General features: G+C 40.0%; 1 protein-coding gene across 2 annotated transcripts in view; it reads left to right on the top strand.

The window, feature by feature from the left end:
* LOC140476273 (kinesin-like protein KIF28P) overlaps nt 1-18872 on the top strand; it is a 105115-nt gene that overhangs the window by 42169 nt on the left and 44074 nt on the right. For both annotated transcript variants that reach the window (XM_072568623.1, XM_072568622.1), the window contains exons 10-15: nt 6015-6136; nt 6650-6740; nt 7222-7282; nt 10775-10898; nt 12602-12749; nt 15851-15969. In XM_072568623.1, the coding sequence (XP_072424724.1) occupies nt 6015-6136; nt 6650-6740; nt 7222-7282; nt 10775-10898; nt 12602-12749; nt 15851-15969 (665 nt within the window). The remainder of the gene's footprint in view (nt 1-6014; nt 6137-6649; nt 6741-7221; nt 7283-10774; nt 10899-12601; nt 12750-15850; nt 15970-18872) is intronic.

Raw genomic sequence — 18872 nt, 5'->3', positions numbered from 1 at the left:
CTAATGCAGCTAACACTATGTGCAATTTAGCATGGCCAATTTACCTGACTTGCACATCTTTTGGACTGTGGGAGGAAACTGGAGCATCCAGAGGAAACCCACACAGACATGATGTCAATGTGCAAACTCCACACAGACAGTTGCCCGAGGCTGGAATCAAACCCGGGACCCTGGTGCTGTGAAGCAGCAGTACTAACCACTGAGCCACCATGCCGCCAATTTGATCCCTTACCACCACTATTTAATTTAAAGTCCTTTCTACTTCCCTATTTATGGGATCAGCAAGAACACTAGCCCACCAGTTCAGGTGGATTGTCTCATCGGTACAGATCCCACATTGCCCAGTTCTAGTGCCACCGTGCTACAAACCAGAATTCACTTCTGTCTCAGCAATCTTTGAGCCATGAGTTCATCGCTCTAATCTGATTTGCGCTATGCCAATTTGCACATGACTCAGACAATAATTCAGAGATGATGACCTTTGAATTCTGCTGCTTAACATGGTGTCCTTTTTTCTATGTTCAGGACCTCTTCAGCTATGGGAAGTTAAACAGGCATTTTTGATTGCCTTCTGTTTTTTTTTCCAGATTGTTTTTTGGACTGTTTTGAATTCTTGAGGCACAGTGCTAGAAACGTTCCCAAACCATTTCCCTTGAAGCAGCCAGTTCTCTCTATCTTGTTTAATCTTTTCTTGGGTTTCTAATTTCATCTCAAGCCGTTTTTTTTTCTGAAAAGCACGTTCTCATTCATTCTCTCTCTGAGCTTCTCTTTCTTTCTGCTGAAACTCTCTGTCTTCCCTGAAACTCTCTCTCTTCCCTGAAACTCTTGCCACAGTTTTCTCCTTTCCAGCATTATGAGCCATTTTCTAAATTAGGGTGGAGTTCTGGGTAAAGCAATCCAATTAGCTTTTAGTTCTGATCCCTCTGTCTGTTCTAGATTTAGACTAGGGTCCAATTGCTCAAGAACTTCCAAAGTAATTCAGGACTTTTTGCCTCACCAGGTACTTTTACAAGTACTTACCTAGTTACACCTTCCACTGAGAGATACCAATGATGTGCGATCTTCAGCCATCTTTTTGCATAAATTACCACACCACATTAAAGTCACATTAAGAGAATTTGTTGTAGTTACATTTACTTGCAGTAAAATAATTTCACCCATGGAAATCTCCCTTACCAGACTTCCAATTGGTTCTTTCAGTATTGGATTCAGAATCATTGTCTTAATTTGAATGTTGATCAGATGTTTGTGCATTTTGGCCATATCTGGCTCATTTTAATGGATTTATCTCTTAAGTTAGGCCTCGATTTCTTTCATATGCAAGAGAGAAAAGGGATTTCTTTTACTTTTCTCCTCTCCTGTCCATAACATAACTGGTTCTTAATTTTTTTTTAACTTCTTTTCCCTTTTAAAATAAGCATGTGTATATTTTCCCAAATCCTGTTGCGAAGTCCAATTTAAAATGACCCAAAGCAAATTCCTTAGTGTTAAATCAAACCAGATTGCATTAATACATTAAAACCCCATGGGCATTGTTCATAGCACTCATGCACGAATGCAGATAGGGAAGAAAAATAAAGAATTGAAAGACATTACAATTATGCACCAGTTAAAAAATAAGCAGCATTAATTCATGTGAGTTATAGCCTAGTAAGTCAATGTCCAGTGAGTTCTTGCAGTTGGCTATTCTGGTAGAATTCCTTTTCATAGGAACTTGCAGTGGATGCAAAAAAAAATTCTTGTAAGTTGGTAAATTAGATCACTGTAAAATAAAATGCAGGATTCTTCTGGGAGAAGAAGTCAAGATGAACAATAGACAACAGCTAAGCTTGAAGCTCTTTCTTTGTGATTGTACTGATTTAAAATGCAGATTAAGGGAACAAATAAAATATGTACATTTAAAGCTGTTTAAAGTAGTCCAAACATTTCAGTGAAATGACTCAAACTCCCAGTTAAGTCCATGACACCATGAGACATAGAAGCAGGAGTCAGCCATTCAACACGAGTCAGCTCCACCATTTAATGAGATCCTCATTATCATCCTCAACTCCACTTTCCTGCTATTTCCCAATAATAATTGATTCCCTTATTGACTAAAAAAATCTATGTACCACAGCCTTGAATATACTTAATGACCCAGCCCTCAACAGCCCTCTGTGGTTAAGAATCCCAGAAATTCCTTTTCACTTCTGTCTTAAATGTACAACTGCTTATTCTGAGAAGCCTTCTACTTCCAGTCCGATGAGAGGAAACAATCTCTCCACATCTACCCTGCCAAGTCCTCTAAGAATCTTGTATGCTTAATAAAGTTGCCTCATATTCTTTTATATTTGTCTACATTCCAATGAGTGGAGGTCCGATTTACTCAATCTCCCCTCATGAGACAGTTTCTCTATTCTTGATATCAGCCCTAATAAACCTCCTCTGAACTGCCTCCAATGGGAGTAAAGCTTTCCTTGGATAAGAGGCCAAAAACAGTCTTAGAACATAGATATAGAACATGGAACAATACAGCACAGAACAGGCCCTTCGGCCCACGATGTTGTGCCGAACTTCTATCCTAGATTAAGCACCCATCCATGTACCTATCCAAATGCCGCTTAAAGGTCGCCAATGATTCTGACTCTACCACTCCCACGGGCAGCGCATTCCATGCCCCGACCACTCTCTGGGTAAAGAACCCATCCCTGACATCTCCCCTATACCTTCCACCCTTCACCTTAAATTTATGTCCCCTTGTAACACTCTGTTGTACCCGGGGAAAAAGTTTCTGACTGTCCACTCTATCTATTCCTCTGATCATCTTATAAACCTCTATCAAGTCACCCCTCATCCTTCGCCGTTCCAACGAGAAAAGGCCGAGAACTCTCAACCTATCCTCGTACGACCTACTCTCCATTCCAGGCAACATCCTGGTAAATCTTCTCTGCACCCTCTCCAAAGCTTCCACATCTTTCCTAAAGTGAGGCGACCAGAACTGCACACAGTACTCCAAATGTGGCCTAACCAAAGTCCTGTACAGCTGCAACATCACCTCACGACTCTTGAATTCAATCCCTCTGCTAATGAACGATAATACTCCATAGGCCTTCTTACAAACTCTATCCACCTGAGTGGCAACCTTCAAAGATCTATGTACATAGACCCCAAGATCCCTCTGTTCCTCCACCTGACCAAGAACCCTACCGTTAACCCTGTATTCCGCATTCTTATTTGTCCTTCCAAAATGGACAACCTCACACTTGGCAGGGTTGAACTCCATCTGCCACTCCTCAGCCCAGCTCTGCATCATATCTAAGTCCCTCTGCAGCCGATAACAGCCCTCCTCACTGTCCACAACTCCACCTATCTTTGTATCATCTGCAAATTTACTGACCCACCCTTCGACTCCCTCATCTAAGTCATTAATAAAAAATTACAAACAGCAGAGGACCCAGAACTGATCCCTGCGGAACTCCACTTGTAACTGGACTCCATGCTGAATATTTACCATCTACCACCACTCTCTGACTTCGACCGGTTAGCCAGTTTTCTATCCAATTGGCCAAATTTCCCTCTATCCCATGCCTCCTGACTTTCTGCATAAGCCTACCACGGGGAACTTTATCAAATGCCTTACTAAAATCCATGTACACTACATCCACTGCTCTACCCTCATCCACATGCTTGGTCACCTCCTCGAAGAATTCAATAAGACTTGTAAGGCAAGACCTACCCTTCACAAATCCGTGCTGGCTGTCCCTAATCAAGCAGTGTCTTTCCAGATACTCGTAAATCCTATCCCTCAGTACCCTTTCCATTACTTTGCCTACCACAGAAGTAAGACTAACTGGCCTGTAATTCCCGGGGTTATCCCTATTCCCTTTTTTGAACAGGGGCACAACATTCGCTACTCTCCAGTCCCCTGGTACCACCCCAGTTGCCAGTGAAGACGAGAAGATCATTGCCAACGGTACTGCAATTTCCTCTCTTGCTTCCCACATAATCCTAGGATATATCCCGTCAGGCCCGGGGGACTTGTCTATCCTCAAGTTGTTCAAAATGTCCAACACATCTTCCTTCCTAACAGGTATCTCTTCTAGCTTATCAGTCCGTTTCACACTCTCCTCTTCAACAATACGGTCCCTCTCGTTCGTAAATACTGAAGAGAAGTACTTGTTCAAGACCTCTCCTATCTCTTCCGACTCAATACACAGTCTCCCACCACTGTCCTTGATCGGACCTACCCTCGTTCTCGTCATTCTCAGGTTTCTCACATACGCATAGAATGCCTTGGGGTTATCCTTGATCCTATCCGCCAGGGATTTTTCATGCCCTCTCTTAGCTCTCCTAATCCCTTTCTTCAGGTCCCTTCTGGCTATCCTGTATCCCTCCACTGCTCTGTCTGAACCTTGTTTCCTCAACCTTATGTAAGTCTCCTTCTTCCTCTTTACTAGACATTCAACCTCCCTCGTCAACCAAGGCTCCCTCACATGACCATTTCTTTCCTGCCTGATCGGTACATACATATCAAGGACACGTCGTATCTGCTCCTTGAAAAAGTTCCACATTTCCACCACATCCTTCCCTGACAGCCTATGCTCCCAACGTATGCTCCTCAAATCCTGTCTTACAGCATCGTAATTTCCCTTCCCCCAATTGTAAAAACTTCCTTGTTGTGCACACCTATCTCTCTCCATAACCAAGGTGAAAGTCACAGAATTGTGGTCGCCATCACCAAAATGTTCACCCACTAACAAGCCCACCACTTGTCCCGGTTCATTACCGAGTACCAAATCCAATATGGCCTCCCCTCTGGTTGGACAATCTACATACTGCGTTAGAAAAGCTTCCTGGACACACTGCACAAACACCGCCCCATCCAATCTACTTGATCTAAAGAGCTTCCAATCAATATTTGGGAAGTTGAAGTCGCTGGGGTCTGACTTGTGCCTTGTCAGTCACTATAGTTAATGAATAGCTTTGATGCATCTTGTCAAAACCCATTGTCTATTGTCTCAAATTACAGTGGGTATGTTAACATTATCTTAGATATAAGGAGTTTCAATTACTCCATCTTGGTTCAGAATAGCTAGTGCAGCAAGTCATGTGCAATTCCTAAGTGTTGCTTTGATTGGAATGGTTATGCAATGCAAGGTGTGTGATGTTCCAGGAATTTAGTTTAGATCACCTACAGTGTGGAAACAGGCCCTTCTGCCCAACCAGTCTGCACATAGTAACCCACCCAGACCCATTTCCCCTTTGACTAATGCACCTAACACTATGGGCAATTCACCTAACCTGCGCATCTTTGGGCTGTGGGAGGAAACCAGAGCACCCAGAGGAAATCCACACAGACACAGTAAGAATGTGCAAACTGCACACAGACAGTTGCCCAAGACACCCCTGGGACCCTGGTGCTGTGAGGCAGCAGTGCTTAACCAATGAGCCACAGTGCCGCCATGTAAGCACTTGTCCCTTTGTTACTGTAGACCAGAATTTCCTCGAAATTGTGATCAACTGACAACAAGCGATCAACAGCGGTCATATTATCAACACAGCAAAGTCCAAAAAATAATAAGCAAGAAAATATAATATTAAAGAAAAAGAATTTAGCCTCCAGGGCACAAGAGGTGATTTTCAAATTTGGCTCCATCATTGAGTACTGTGATCAATTTGAAGTTAACTGTTGGTCAGGAGTGTTTTCAATTGTATTACAATTGGGGGGAAAATACTTTCTACTGCAGTAATGCAGTTTTCCACTTCATAAACTAGTCACATAAGCATCACAATTCTTCTGTATTACTAGGATTAATGCCATCTGGATTTTTACTTTCTTAAATTCACTAAATGATCATTTTTGGATATCAAATCGAATTCTGAAAATCAAATTGTTTGATTTACTGCCTTGATTTATCTTCTAAATGTTAATTTGATAACATAAATTCTTTACAGATTTGATGCCATGTTTATGAAATATGATGTCCTGGTTATAGCACTTAGGTTATGATGATCTCAATTATCATTCAATATAGAGGTGCTCAAAAAATTAATTGTTGATAATGAACGACAATTGAAAGATATGCAGAAATCATGGCAGCAGAAACTTGAAGAAGCAAGGAGGGAATGGGAGCAGCAATATAGCTGTATTTTAAAGGTAATTATTTGTGTCCATAATGTTTTACTACAGACTGTATAAATAGTTTAAGAAAATATATTGGGCAATTTGCTGTAGCCAGATTACATTTAAAGTTCCAAAGTCAATAGTTTTAGTGTTGTGTTTTTTTTGAGGAGTTTCAAAGCTCATTTCACATTTCAATGTTTTACTTAGATATTATTTTCAAAAAAGCACATGCAGAAGAGTTTCAAACTGGTAAAGTGAAACAGAATAGTTCTGTTTAAATGTATTTAAGTTTGATATAGAAGAAAAATCAAATAAATGTCAAATCTGTTGTCAAAAGAGCCCATACTGCAGGATCATACATTAATGTAGTTGTGAAAATCCAAACTCAAGAACTGCAATTAAAACCATTAAGTGTGAATAATTTAAATTGCTTTACACAGTGAATATTGATTTCGAATGAATCTTCTATTTAAATGGCATTGCAATTTGATTTTTAATTCAAAAAACACAGAGAATAGAACTGTAACCAATTATTTTTAATTTCAGGAAGAGCAAATGATGGCAGAACTTCCCTATTTCCTAAATGTTAATGAAGATCCCCAATTGTCTGGGGCAGTTAAACACTTTATTCATCATGGTCGGTGAACACTTTAAGAACATCTCCAATTTGCATGACTAATGGTGCAAGTGGTGATCAGTTTTCAAGCTGTTTAATCATCTTATGCATTTGTAGTGCATTGCTGCTGTGGCAGAAAATCAAGCTTGTTACAATGCACAAGGACCCATTCTGTTTTATTTGACTGCTGTAGTATTTAATGCTGTTTTGAAACATTCAGAATTGAGTCATGTATGGAAGAGACAAAATAAAGATAACAGTTATATTTGCTTCAACGTTATACAGTACTGTACTTAGTATTCAGGGAGTCTTTTTATATATCTCAGGGAGATTATTGCATGCATTCCCTGTGGCTGAGAGCACTTACTAAAATCTTGACTCTCATTTACAATTGAATAAGCTGACTTCTTGTTGTGTGCCAAGTAGGTATCTAGAATGAGCCAGTGTTCTATAATTGCAAACTGCTGAGTTGTGAAGCCAAGGACTGATTTTAATATTGCAGGCATTACTACAATTGGGCGAACAGCTGGTTTACAGCAGGACATTGTTTTGAAAGGACTGGGGTAAGTGAAACCTAGGGATTAAGTTACCTTTCTTTGTTATCAAATGTAACAAGAAAAGCTAAAGTTTAACCAGTTTAATAGTCTATTGAAAGACAGGCATTTAAATTTTAACTTGTTGAGCACATTGGTCAGCTATTCATTTTGCTGGTGAAGGGGCAGCTACCATTTTGAATCTGACTGACAAGCTGTGGATGCGGATGCTGCCTGACCTGCTGTGCTTTTCCAGTACCACTCTAATCTAGACTCTGATCTTCAGCATCTGCAGTCCTCACTTTTGCCTAACAGGTTCCCAATGTTTCTCCCCTATATCAGGGGCACAGTGATGGTGGCACAGTGGTTAGCACTGCTGCCTCACAGCACCAGAGACCTGGGTTCAATTCCTGCCTCAGGCAACATTCTCCCTGCACATTCTCCCTGTGTCTGTTTGGGTTTCCTCCCACAGTCCAAAAATGTGCAGGTTAGGTGAATTGGCCATGCTAAATTGCCCCTAGTGTTTGGTAAAGGGGTAAATGTAGGGGAATGGTTCTGAGTGGGCTACTCTTCAGACGGTTGGTGTGGACTTGTTGGGCCGAAGGGCCTGTTTCCACACTGTAAGTAAGCAATCTAATCAGACTCGAGGAATGCCAGTGAGTTGAAATGTCAGTGGATCATGTGTGTCTTGGGGAGGAAAGGGGTGAAGCCAATCAGGCAAAGCAGGCCTTTCTTAAAACTTCAGCAGCAGTGAAGGGTGGCACAGTGGCTCAGTGGTTAGCACTGCTGTCTCTCAGCGCCAGGGACCCGGTTTGATTCCAGCCTCGGTGACTGTCTGTGTGGAGTTTGCACGTTCTCCCCGTGTCTGCATGGGTTTCCTCCGGGTGCTCGGGTTTCCTCCCACAGTCCAAAGATGTGCAGGTTTGGTGAATTGGCCATGCTAAATTGTCCACAGTATTCAGGCCAGATGTAGGTTAACTGCATTAGACAAATATAAGGTAGGGGAATTTGTCTGGTTGGGTTACCCTTTGGAGGGTTGGTGTGGACTTGTTGGGCCAAAGGGCCTGTTTCCACACTGTAGGAATTCTAATTTTTAAACTGCTCAATCCCAGTACACATACACCTTAAACACACAGACCAGCAGTGCATACTGAGACTGCAATCTGTGTTCTAAATACAATATAAAGACACAGATTTGTTTGAGCAGGGGATCTTCTTCTTGATTGTCCAGAAGTGAGGCCTTTCAAAGCAACCTCATCATACAAGGTAACAAGTGACTGCAGCAGAACTGTTATAGTGCAGCCGTTTCACCTGATGAGCATCTTGATTAGAGCCATTGTCCTGCCTTCTCCCTGCTATCTTACACATTCTTCCTTTTAAATGACTACCTAATTGCCTTTGACTGCTGAGATTGAATTCACGTTCATCACAATCTGTGGCAGAGTATTCCAAACACTAATAACTCACTGTGTGAAATGTTTCTCGTTATATCATTGTTGCCTCTCTTCTCATTATTGTAGATCTGTGCCCTCTCATTCTCTATCTGTCCATAAGTGTGAACGTTATTGTCCAATCTACTCTATCCAGACCTCTGTTCCTTTGAACACTTTTATTAGATCTCCTGTTAGCCTTTTGTTCTCTCAGGAAAGCAGCTCTAACTTGTCTAATATATCTTCTTAAGTGAAATTTCTCATTTCTGGAATCATTCCTGCAAACACTATCTGCACTCTCTCCAATGCCTTCACATCCTCCCTAAGGTGTGGCACCGAGAACTGGACACAATACTTAGCTAAAGCTAAATAAAGTCTTAAACAAATTGCTCTTGTACTCTGTGCCCCTATTAACAAAACCTAAGATATTGTAGGTATTTTTTAATCAAACTGATCATAGATGTTATTACACACCTCTGGAGCAGGTTGGACTGAAAACTGGGGCCTTCTGGCTCAAAGGTATGGGCACTACCACTGCATAATGAGAACTCTCCTATGATATTGTATACTTTGTTGATTGCTATACTGTCAACTTCAATGACTTAACGGCTTTTCCCCGAAATGTCGATTTCGAAGCTACTTGGATGCTGCCTGAACTGCTGTGCTCTTCCAGCACCACTAATCCAGATCCTACACCTGTGTACCCAGGTCTCTGCTCTTTCACTTTTTAAGAATTGTACCACTTCTTAAATATTATTTGTCCACACTTATTTGCTTCCAAAATGCATCACCTCGTATTTTCTGCATTGAACATCATCTGACGCCACCTATCCATCCATTCCACTAACCTCTCTGTCTCCTTTTGATTCTCTACATTATGCTCCTCACAGTTTCCAATGATTCCAAGTTTCATCTATTGGAATTGAGCCTGTGCATTAAAGTCCAGGTCATTTCTATTATATTTGGGACAACAAGGGTCCAAACTGACCCTACCACAAAGCATTTCACCCGGCTCAAAAAAACATCCGTTAACCATTACTCTTTGTTTCCTGTCACTCAGCCAATATTGGATCAATGTTGCCGCTGTGCTTTTTGTTCCATGAGCTGAATCTTTGCTCAGAAGTCAGTTGTGTGACATTGAAGCAAAAGTCTTCTGGAAATCCATGTATACTACATCAAGCCGACTGCCCTCATAAACCTATTCTGTTGCCTCCTCAAAAAATTTGGCCAGTTAGTTAAACATGATTTTCTTTAGGAATAATTCTCAATTAACCCACATTGTCTATTAATTCTGCTCCAAATTATTGAAGCCAGAGTTTTCCTGCTGTGATATTTAAACTAACTAGCCTATATTTGCTTGGCTTATCTTACACTATTTTTTGAACTAGAGTATAATGTTTGCAATTCTCCTGTCCTTTGGGACCAGTCCATTCTTATTGCTCTCAAAATTCTTGGATGCATCCCATGTGGTCTCAGTGATTTGTCAATTTTACGCACTGACAGCCTATTCAATACTTCCATCTTATCAATTGTAAATCTTTCTGATGACTACATTTCCTTTTCTTCACCATGGCTGGGTGGCATTTTCCTAACTGATAAAGACAGATGCTAAGTATGTATTTAAGATTTTAGCCATATCCTCTGCCTCTATGTGTAAATCTTCTTTTTGGCCCCTAATTGTCCCTGCTCTTTTTACCATTCTTTTTATCATTTGTACTCCTGGGCAGCACTTTGGGGTTCCTCCTTTGTCTTAGCATTTGATTTGCGATTTTTTTTTTCAATATTTGGTTATTAATTTTGTTGCTCTCCAAGTTGTACCTCTGTCACCATAATATTTCATGTCCATGATTCATAGACTTAGAAATTTCTTTTACACCTCAGTTAAGACTATGTTGTCATAAAATGCATGTGGACGTGTAAGTGCAGCAAAGAATGACTTACCTTCTGGTATTTTACTCCTTCCCCATTCACCAAAGGTCATGGTAATTTTGAAAGGTAATGTACATACTTTCAAAAGAAATTTTTTATATAAGATGTCAGATTGAACTTTTGAATGAAGTGATCTCTAATTGGGTTTGCTTTACATTTTTAGGATTCTGGACCAGCATGCAGTGCTTACTAGTCATGACCATAAAGTGGTTCTTGAGCCCATAAACAAGGCTCGGATTTTGATCAATGGAGTACCTGTTCTAACAAAGCATCAGCTACAGCATTTGGTGAGATCTCCATCTCCACTGGTTGTCGTTGTATGACTTTACTGACATAACATTACCTCCTAATGGTCATCATAGAAATCGTAGAAGCCCTTCAGTGTGGAAACAGGCTATTAGGCCCAACAAGTCCACACAGACCCTCCAAAGGGTATCCCCCCCAGACCTGCTCTATTACTCTACATTTCCCATGACTAATGCACGTAACCTACATATCCCTGAACACTGGGCAATTTAGTGCAACCAGTTCATCTAACCTGCACATCTTTGGACTGTGGAAGGAAACCGGAGCACCCAAAGAAACAACGCAGACATGGGGAGAATGTGCAAACTCCATACATACAGTTGCCAAAGCTGGAATTGAATGTGGGTCCCTGGCGCTGCGAGGCAGCATTACTAACCACTGAGCACTGAGTCACCCCATGTGGTCTATCTAAAAGCAAAGTAGCCTCACACCACCTCACAACCCATCTCTCTCTCTCTCTCTCTCTCTCACTCTCTCCCTATGTCTCTCATGAACTCTTGCCCCCTCTCAATCTTCCTTTTCCTTTTCCACGTTCCCCTGCATCCTCTCTGATCATGGACTCATTCACTATTTATAGAATCAATGAGCAATATAGTAACAGTGGCAATTTAAGCGAAAAACCCATTCAAAAAATCTCCTTCAAAAAAGTGTTTTTTCCACAACCTCACAAGTGTCAATCAGGCAGTCTTTTGCAGCATCAATTACAAAAAACTTTCCCTCACTTGCCACCATTTAATCTTTTCCTTCTTAAGCATCAAGACTTTGAAAGAAAATCCAAGAAAGTATAATTTGCTATCTCTGAATCAAAGCAAACGTTTCCCTTGTGATTTTGTAAACAGCTCTTGCTAATGATTTCCTTTGTGAGTCTTGAAGCATAGTCAATCATTCATGATAAGGCCAACTGGTAATCATATCAACAGGAACAGATACAACTCCAAGACTCATTGATGGAATCAGCAACAGGGTTTTAAGTGTGAACACCTTATGAACTCACAAGCCAGGAATGAGAGATGGGAATTCCAGAATTGGATATGTCCCACCCTTTATAAAGCCTCTGCCTCCATTCTGACATTGAAGGAGACCTGAAAATCAGGGCCAGGGATAAATCAGCTGTTCATCTTTAAATATTTCCATAGGAACTTTTATATTTGCCCAAGAAAGTAGACATTGCCTTTCATTTAAGAAATCATCTAAAAGATGGTTTCTGTGACAGTATTGCATGCCCTCATGACTGCACTGGGGTTTCAGCCTAGATTTTTGTGTGTGAGTGGGATGTGAACCAACAATCTCTGGCTGCAACTTGTGTGCGTAATCTTGGTAACTTCAAGGCTACATGACACAATAATGATGATGATTGGCATTAACAGTACCTATAAGAATTCCAAATGATGATTGGTTAATTCAAAGGTCAGAGGAAATGCGGAATAATTCATCAGAAAGGTAATCTAAAAATTTATCTTCAATCTTTAATGAATTGTTTTATAGTACCTTTTAACTAATCCCACACGTAAGGAATGCTGAATATAGCATTCTAAAACTTCAATTATTAAGAGTATTTGATTTGTATTTTTAATGTATAGTTGCATAACAAATCAGAAGTTATTTCATAAAGATCATAAAGACCTGCCCTATCCTTTAACATAGAGCAAATGATGGCAGTAACAATTGTTTTCTGCCTTGGCAGGACAGAGTTATAATTGGATCCTGTTCATTCTACTTGTATGTGGGTTTCCCACATGAACGAAATGACAGAGATAAAATTCATAAATACAACTATGAATTTTTTGCTTCTGAATTGGCATCTATTGAAGGATTTGGAAAGGTGAATGTAGGTATGTTTCATTTTGAGTCTAACAATATTTAGCCGTCTATATAAACATATTGATGGTGCTTAGGAAGACAGGCCTGTGTCGGAGCTATATTTGTACAGTCCTGTTCTTCATCATGACAAGCAAAACAAAAATTAATGACCAGCTAGTTACAAGCTACAGATGTGTTCATTTTATTGTAATCAAATAAAACCAAATCCCTGTTTCCTGCTCATTTTCCTCAAAGTAATCAAAAGTATCTTCAAGAAGTCTTTAGTTACTTATCTAACGAGGGTATCTGACTATGCCCGTGTGTGATGATGATACATGTCCTTACTGCAGTAGAAAGTAGGTTCTGACCTCTGATATGATGAAGTCTAAAAAGATTACAAGCCACTGTGTTGATTTTACCTTTGTTATCAGTGTTCCGTGCCAAAATTGGTGTTTCTGTTCACATGTATCAATAGGTCTGAACTATAAAGTGCACACATGCTTGTGTTTGACCATTGATTTCACGTGAAAGTGGGACCAAACAATCAAAAAAATGTGAAAATAAAATACACAATGAAAGAGAAACTGTTTTACATAAGGAGCTTGTGGGGAATGGCCCATCAAATGCTTGGTTAATGGCTCTGGATAGAGATTTTTCTTCTGTTTATCTGGAGATTTGAAAGCTGACTGGTAGAGGACTTGAGGAGGAGGTTTTAAATTTTTTTTGCATCCTTAAGGTTAAAATCTTTGGGTACGGAAGGGTACTTCTTTATGTATAAGATGCTTTTAATAACTTCTTCCTTTAGACTTAATATCACTGAGGGCTTTCAAAAGATGTAGAGTGTGATGTTTAGTAGATGTGGAGAAGTGATTACACCGCAGGATCAGATGGGTGACTACCAGGAAAGTTAAAAAGATAGATCAGAAGTCTCCTGTGGCTATTCGTATCTCAAACAGTTATTTCGTTTTAGGTGCTGTTGAATGCCATGGTCGCTCAGAGGGAAAAAAGAAGTGGCAGTCAGATCTTGGGCACTAAGAATGAATCTTAGGTTAAGCACGGTTTGTCAAGACTTAACAGGATAATTGTTATAGGGGACAGGCAGGAAATTCTGCAGCTGGGATCATGAATCTAGGTTAATATGTTGCCTTCCTGGTGCCAGGGCTAAGGACATCTCAAAACATTTGAAACATATTGCCAAAGGGGAGAGTGAGAAGCCAGAAGTTGTGGTGCACATTGGGAGGAAGGACATAGTTAGGAAATGGGTTAAGGCTTTGCAGAGTGAATATAAGAGGTTAGTAGAAGGTTAAAAAGCAGAAATTCAAAGGTAGTAATCTTTGGTTTACTCCCTGTGCTACGTTCTAATGACAGTAGGAATAAAAAGATAGGGAGATAATTCAATAGCTGAAAAGACAGGCAATGCGTGAAAATTCAGATTTTTGGATCATTGGGATTTCTTCTGGGACAGAAAAGACCTATTAAAAATATCACCTGAACTTGGAAGGGACCAATATCATGGCAGGGAAATTTGCCAGTTCTATTTTGGGAACCTTTAAACTATTAAAGAAGTGGTGCGGGGGAGTTCCTAAGTAGCTGTAAAAATAGACAGATGAGGATGGTTCTGAAGCAGAAAGGAGCACGTTAATTAGAAAAGGCAGTCAAGATCTAGTTCGAGAATGAGGTAACTCTGAAGAATTAATCACATTTATTTCAATGCAAAGGGTCTTACAAGTAAGGGTGATGAACCAGGGCTTATATGGGATCATGGGACTAGGACATCATAGCTATTATAGAAACTTGGCTGAGGGAAGGACAGGACTGGCAGCTTAATGTTCTGGGTTTTAAATGCCATAGGAAAGATTGAGGGGCAGCAGTGTTTTTGATTAACAAAAGTATTATTGTAATTAGAAAGGATATTTCTAACATTTGGATAATTTCATGAATAGAAAAATGTTTGGAGAATATAGGCCACCTGCAGGTAAATGGGACTAATTTAGTATTGGGAACATTGTCAACATGGACGAGTTGGACCGAAGGGTCTGTTTCCATGTTGAATGATTCTATGACAACCAGTTCACATCTCGGTGTTTCCAGGTGCCAATGGAAATAGAGACTGCCTCTTGATAGCCCAGAACCCCTGCCTCTCCTGGTGTCATAAAAACCTTATTGTTGTACCATTTGCTGTAACACTTGTGAAACTCATTGAAGAGTGAATGATGCAAGCTCCATTCAAGTTGCAGAGTGTTAGTGCCCCTACTTCTGAGCCAGGAGGCCCACACTCAAGCCTTACCTGTTCCAGAGGTGTACAATAGTGTTGCTGAATAAGCTGATTACAAAATATCTGCAAGCTCTATCCTAAAATTGTAACCAGAATCCCATGTAGAGTATAGGAGTCTGACCAATGCATCACCAATAAATAGTAATGGCCTTGCTCTGTGCCAATTTCAAGCAAATGCTCTGTTAATTTTAGTTTACAATTGTTTTAAGTCGATAAGTGATTTTATACAATATTTTAATAACTTGTTTTACTGCACAGTAATGTTTTGGGATACTCCCAATTTGAAACAATTATAGAAAATGTGCCACCCATTAGAAAATAATTTCTGAATGAAAAGTTGGAAAATGCTCCCTCTAAATCTGAACAGCAATGACATTTATTGCAGAGCTACCAGCTAAATATTCTAGATGTCCATAGGCAACATGACATTGCACAGTGCCACTTAATATTTACACTTGTACTTATACTCACTTAAGGAGTGAAATTTCTTAAAAGATGTTGTCTATGAAAAAGTTATCTGACAAATGAAAGATCCAACTACACTCATTTATGAAGTAGGGAAATGTCCATTTGTAAAAACTAATCTGTGCTGATTCGGTATAAATTTTCTCCAATCTTGGTATGAAGTTGGAATGAGATGGAACCATGGAATGAGATACAACAACCAAGAAAATTATTAAGTTCATACTTCCTCAGCTACAATGTTGCAGTGATTTCTTTTCCTGAGCTACAGACATGTATTTAATTTCTTATATGTTCTCTATTTTCCATCTGCACTTTTTCATAGCTAGCTTATGTAATTATTGAACAACTACTTTTACCCTTTGACACCAATTTTTGCTTCTTGTACCTTTTTAGGAATGGGTGAAGAACTGAAGGAAAATCTGGATCCTGATTTGGCCAGAATTTTTCATGACTTTATAGCAATCATGCCAATGGTGGCTCAAGCAAACCAAATAAGTGAAGAACTTAACAAGGTCCATTTCATGTGATGATTCTAGTGCACTTCATTTTGACTGCAGTTAAGATCTTGGTTTTTTTAACCCTACCTCAGCAATGCAATATACTGCAGAGCTCCATGGAGCTGAAACTCATAATAAAACCACAGGTTGTGAAGTCACAATGAGTTACATTTGCAGAGGAGTACAATTCTTGTCCACGTGCCATTGTTATTGTGGATTGTCATTAATTACAAATTACTTACAAATTCTCTTCCTTTGTTAAAGATATTTTCCAGAATTATAAAGTAGTGAGCCTTGATATTTACAGAGGTGGTGTTTTCTCTGACAAGGTGCTATGGAATTGTGTCCATATGCATGTTGCAAATTCTCCTGTCAAGAACACAGCTTGATTAACAGGCCTCTCTCACAGGCTGCAGCACCAGGTAAAGTTCCTGAGCTGCTGTTCGATGCATAAGGTCATGTGATAAACCTTTCAAAAAATTTGATGCAACCCAGAATTAGCAAAAAAAAAGTAAGATTCACCAAATGTTTTGCTCAAGGTTTTATTCTGAGCAAATGTCTTTATGTCAGCTCCTTGAGGCGCCAGTAATTTTGCCAGCCTGAATGTAGTCGTACATATTGCAATCAAGAAATAAACCTCATTATCATCTGAGAAAAGTGCATCTTCTGTAGATACTCTATAGTGGCATTTTCTTTCCCACTAATAACTAGTTAGGCCCAGACAATTAACAATTGGCAGCTACGAACTATTCAAAAACTTTAACTCTGTTCTACACACTTAAACATGTGACAAATACTGCCCGCAGTGGTCATTTGGGACAATACAAAATGTCTGCAGTGGTGCAGATCTGACCATCATGATGAGAATTTGAAATCCAGAAGGCTCATAAGAAAAGATCAAATTTCATGCAAGATAACTTATCACTTTAAGAGCATTGCTGCTTTAAGAAGACAAATACAGTTAGCCAGCAGCTGAAATACGATCACAGATAAGAAGCATGATACAATGCATTGAACATAGAACATAGAACATTACAGTGCAATACAGGCCCTTCGGCCCTTGATGTTATGCCAACCTGTGGAACTATTCTGAAGCCCATCTATCCTACACTATTTTATTTTCATCCATATGTTTATCCAATGACCATCTAAATGTCCATAAAGTTGGCTAGTCTACTATGCCCCTACTACTCTCTGAGTAAAGAAACTACCTCTGACATCTGTCCTGCATCTATCATTCCTCAATTTGAAGCTATGTCCCCTCATGCTAGCCATCACCCTCTGAAGAAAAAGGCTCTCACTGTCCATCCTATCTAACCCTTTGATTATCTTATAAGTCTCAATTAAGTCACCTCTCAACTTTCTTCACTCTAACGAAGACATCCTCAAGTCCCTCAGCCTTTCCTCATAAGACTTTCCCTCTGTACAGGCAACATCCTAGTAAATCTCCTCTGAACCCTTTCCAAAGCTTCCACATCTTTTCTATAATGCAATGACCAGAACTATATGCAATACTCCAAGTGTGGCTGCACCAGAGTTTTGTACATCTGCAGCATGTCCTTGTGGCTCCAAAACTCAATCCCTCTATCAATAAAAGCGAACACACCATATACCTTCTTAACAACCCTAACAACCTGGGTGGTAAATTTCAGGGATCTATGTACATGGACCCCGAGATCTCTCTGCTTATCTCCACTACCAAGAATTTTACCATTAACCCAGTATTCTTTACTCCGGTTGCACTTTCCAAAGTGAATCACCTCACACTTTTCCACTTTAAACTCCATTTGCCACCTCTCAGCCCAGCTCTATAGCTTATCTATGTCTCTCTGTAACCTGCAACATCCTTCAGCACTATCCACAACTCCACAAATTTACTAACCCATCTTTCTATGCCCACATCCAGATCATTTATAAAAATGACAACAGCAGTGGCCCCAAAAAAGATCCTTGTGGTACACAATGAGTAACTGAACTCCAGGATGAACATTTCCCATCAACTCCCACCATCTGTCTTCTTTCAGCTAGACAATTTCTGATCCAAACCGCTAATTCACCCTCAATCCCATGCCTCCATATTTTGTGCAATAGCCTACCATGGAGAACCTTATCAAATGCCTTACTGAAATCCATATAAACCACATCAACCACTTTACCCTCATTCATCTGTTTGGTCACCATCTCAAAGAACTCAATAAGGTTTGCGAGGCACGACCTAACCTTCACAAAACCGCGTTGACAATCCCTAAGCAACTTATTCCTCACTACATGATTATAAATCCTATCTCTCATAACCTTTTCCAACACTTTACCCACAACTGAAGTAAGGCTATTGGTCTATAATTACCAGGGTTGTCTGTACTCCTCTTCTAGAACAAGGGGACAACATTTGCTATCCTCCAGTCTTCTGGCACTATTCCTGTAGACAATGATAACATAAAGATGAAAGCCAAAGGCTCTGCAATCCCCTCATTGGCTTCCTAGAAAATCCTAGGATAAATCCCATCTGGCCCAGGGGTCTTAACTATTTTCACACTTTCCAGAATTGCTAACACCTCCTCCTTGTGAACCTCAATCCCAACATTGTCTTTTTCTGGTGTGAATACTGATGAAAAATATTCATTTAGTGCTTCCCTTATCTCATTGGACTCCACGCACAACTTCCCACTATTATCTGTGACTGGCTCTAATCGTTCTCTAGTCATTATTCTAATCTTGATGTACCTATAGAAGGATTTTCCTTGATCCTATCTGCTAAGGACTTCTCATGTCTCCTCCTGGCTTCTCTTAACTATGAGGTAGAGGCTGAATAGGCTGGAACTATTTTCTGTGGAGTATGGGAGGTTGAGGGGTGACCTTATAGAGGTTTATAAAATCATGAGGGGCACAGATATGGTGAATAGCCAAGGTCTTTCTCC

This window comes from Chiloscyllium punctatum, chromosome 4 (genome assembly GCF_047496795.1).
Source record: "Chiloscyllium punctatum isolate Juve2018m chromosome 4, sChiPun1.3, whole genome shotgun sequence".
In the NCBI taxonomy this organism is placed as follows: domain Eukaryota; kingdom Metazoa; phylum Chordata; class Chondrichthyes; order Orectolobiformes; family Hemiscylliidae; genus Chiloscyllium; species Chiloscyllium punctatum.
This window is presented reverse-complemented; position numbering and strand designations above follow the sequence as displayed.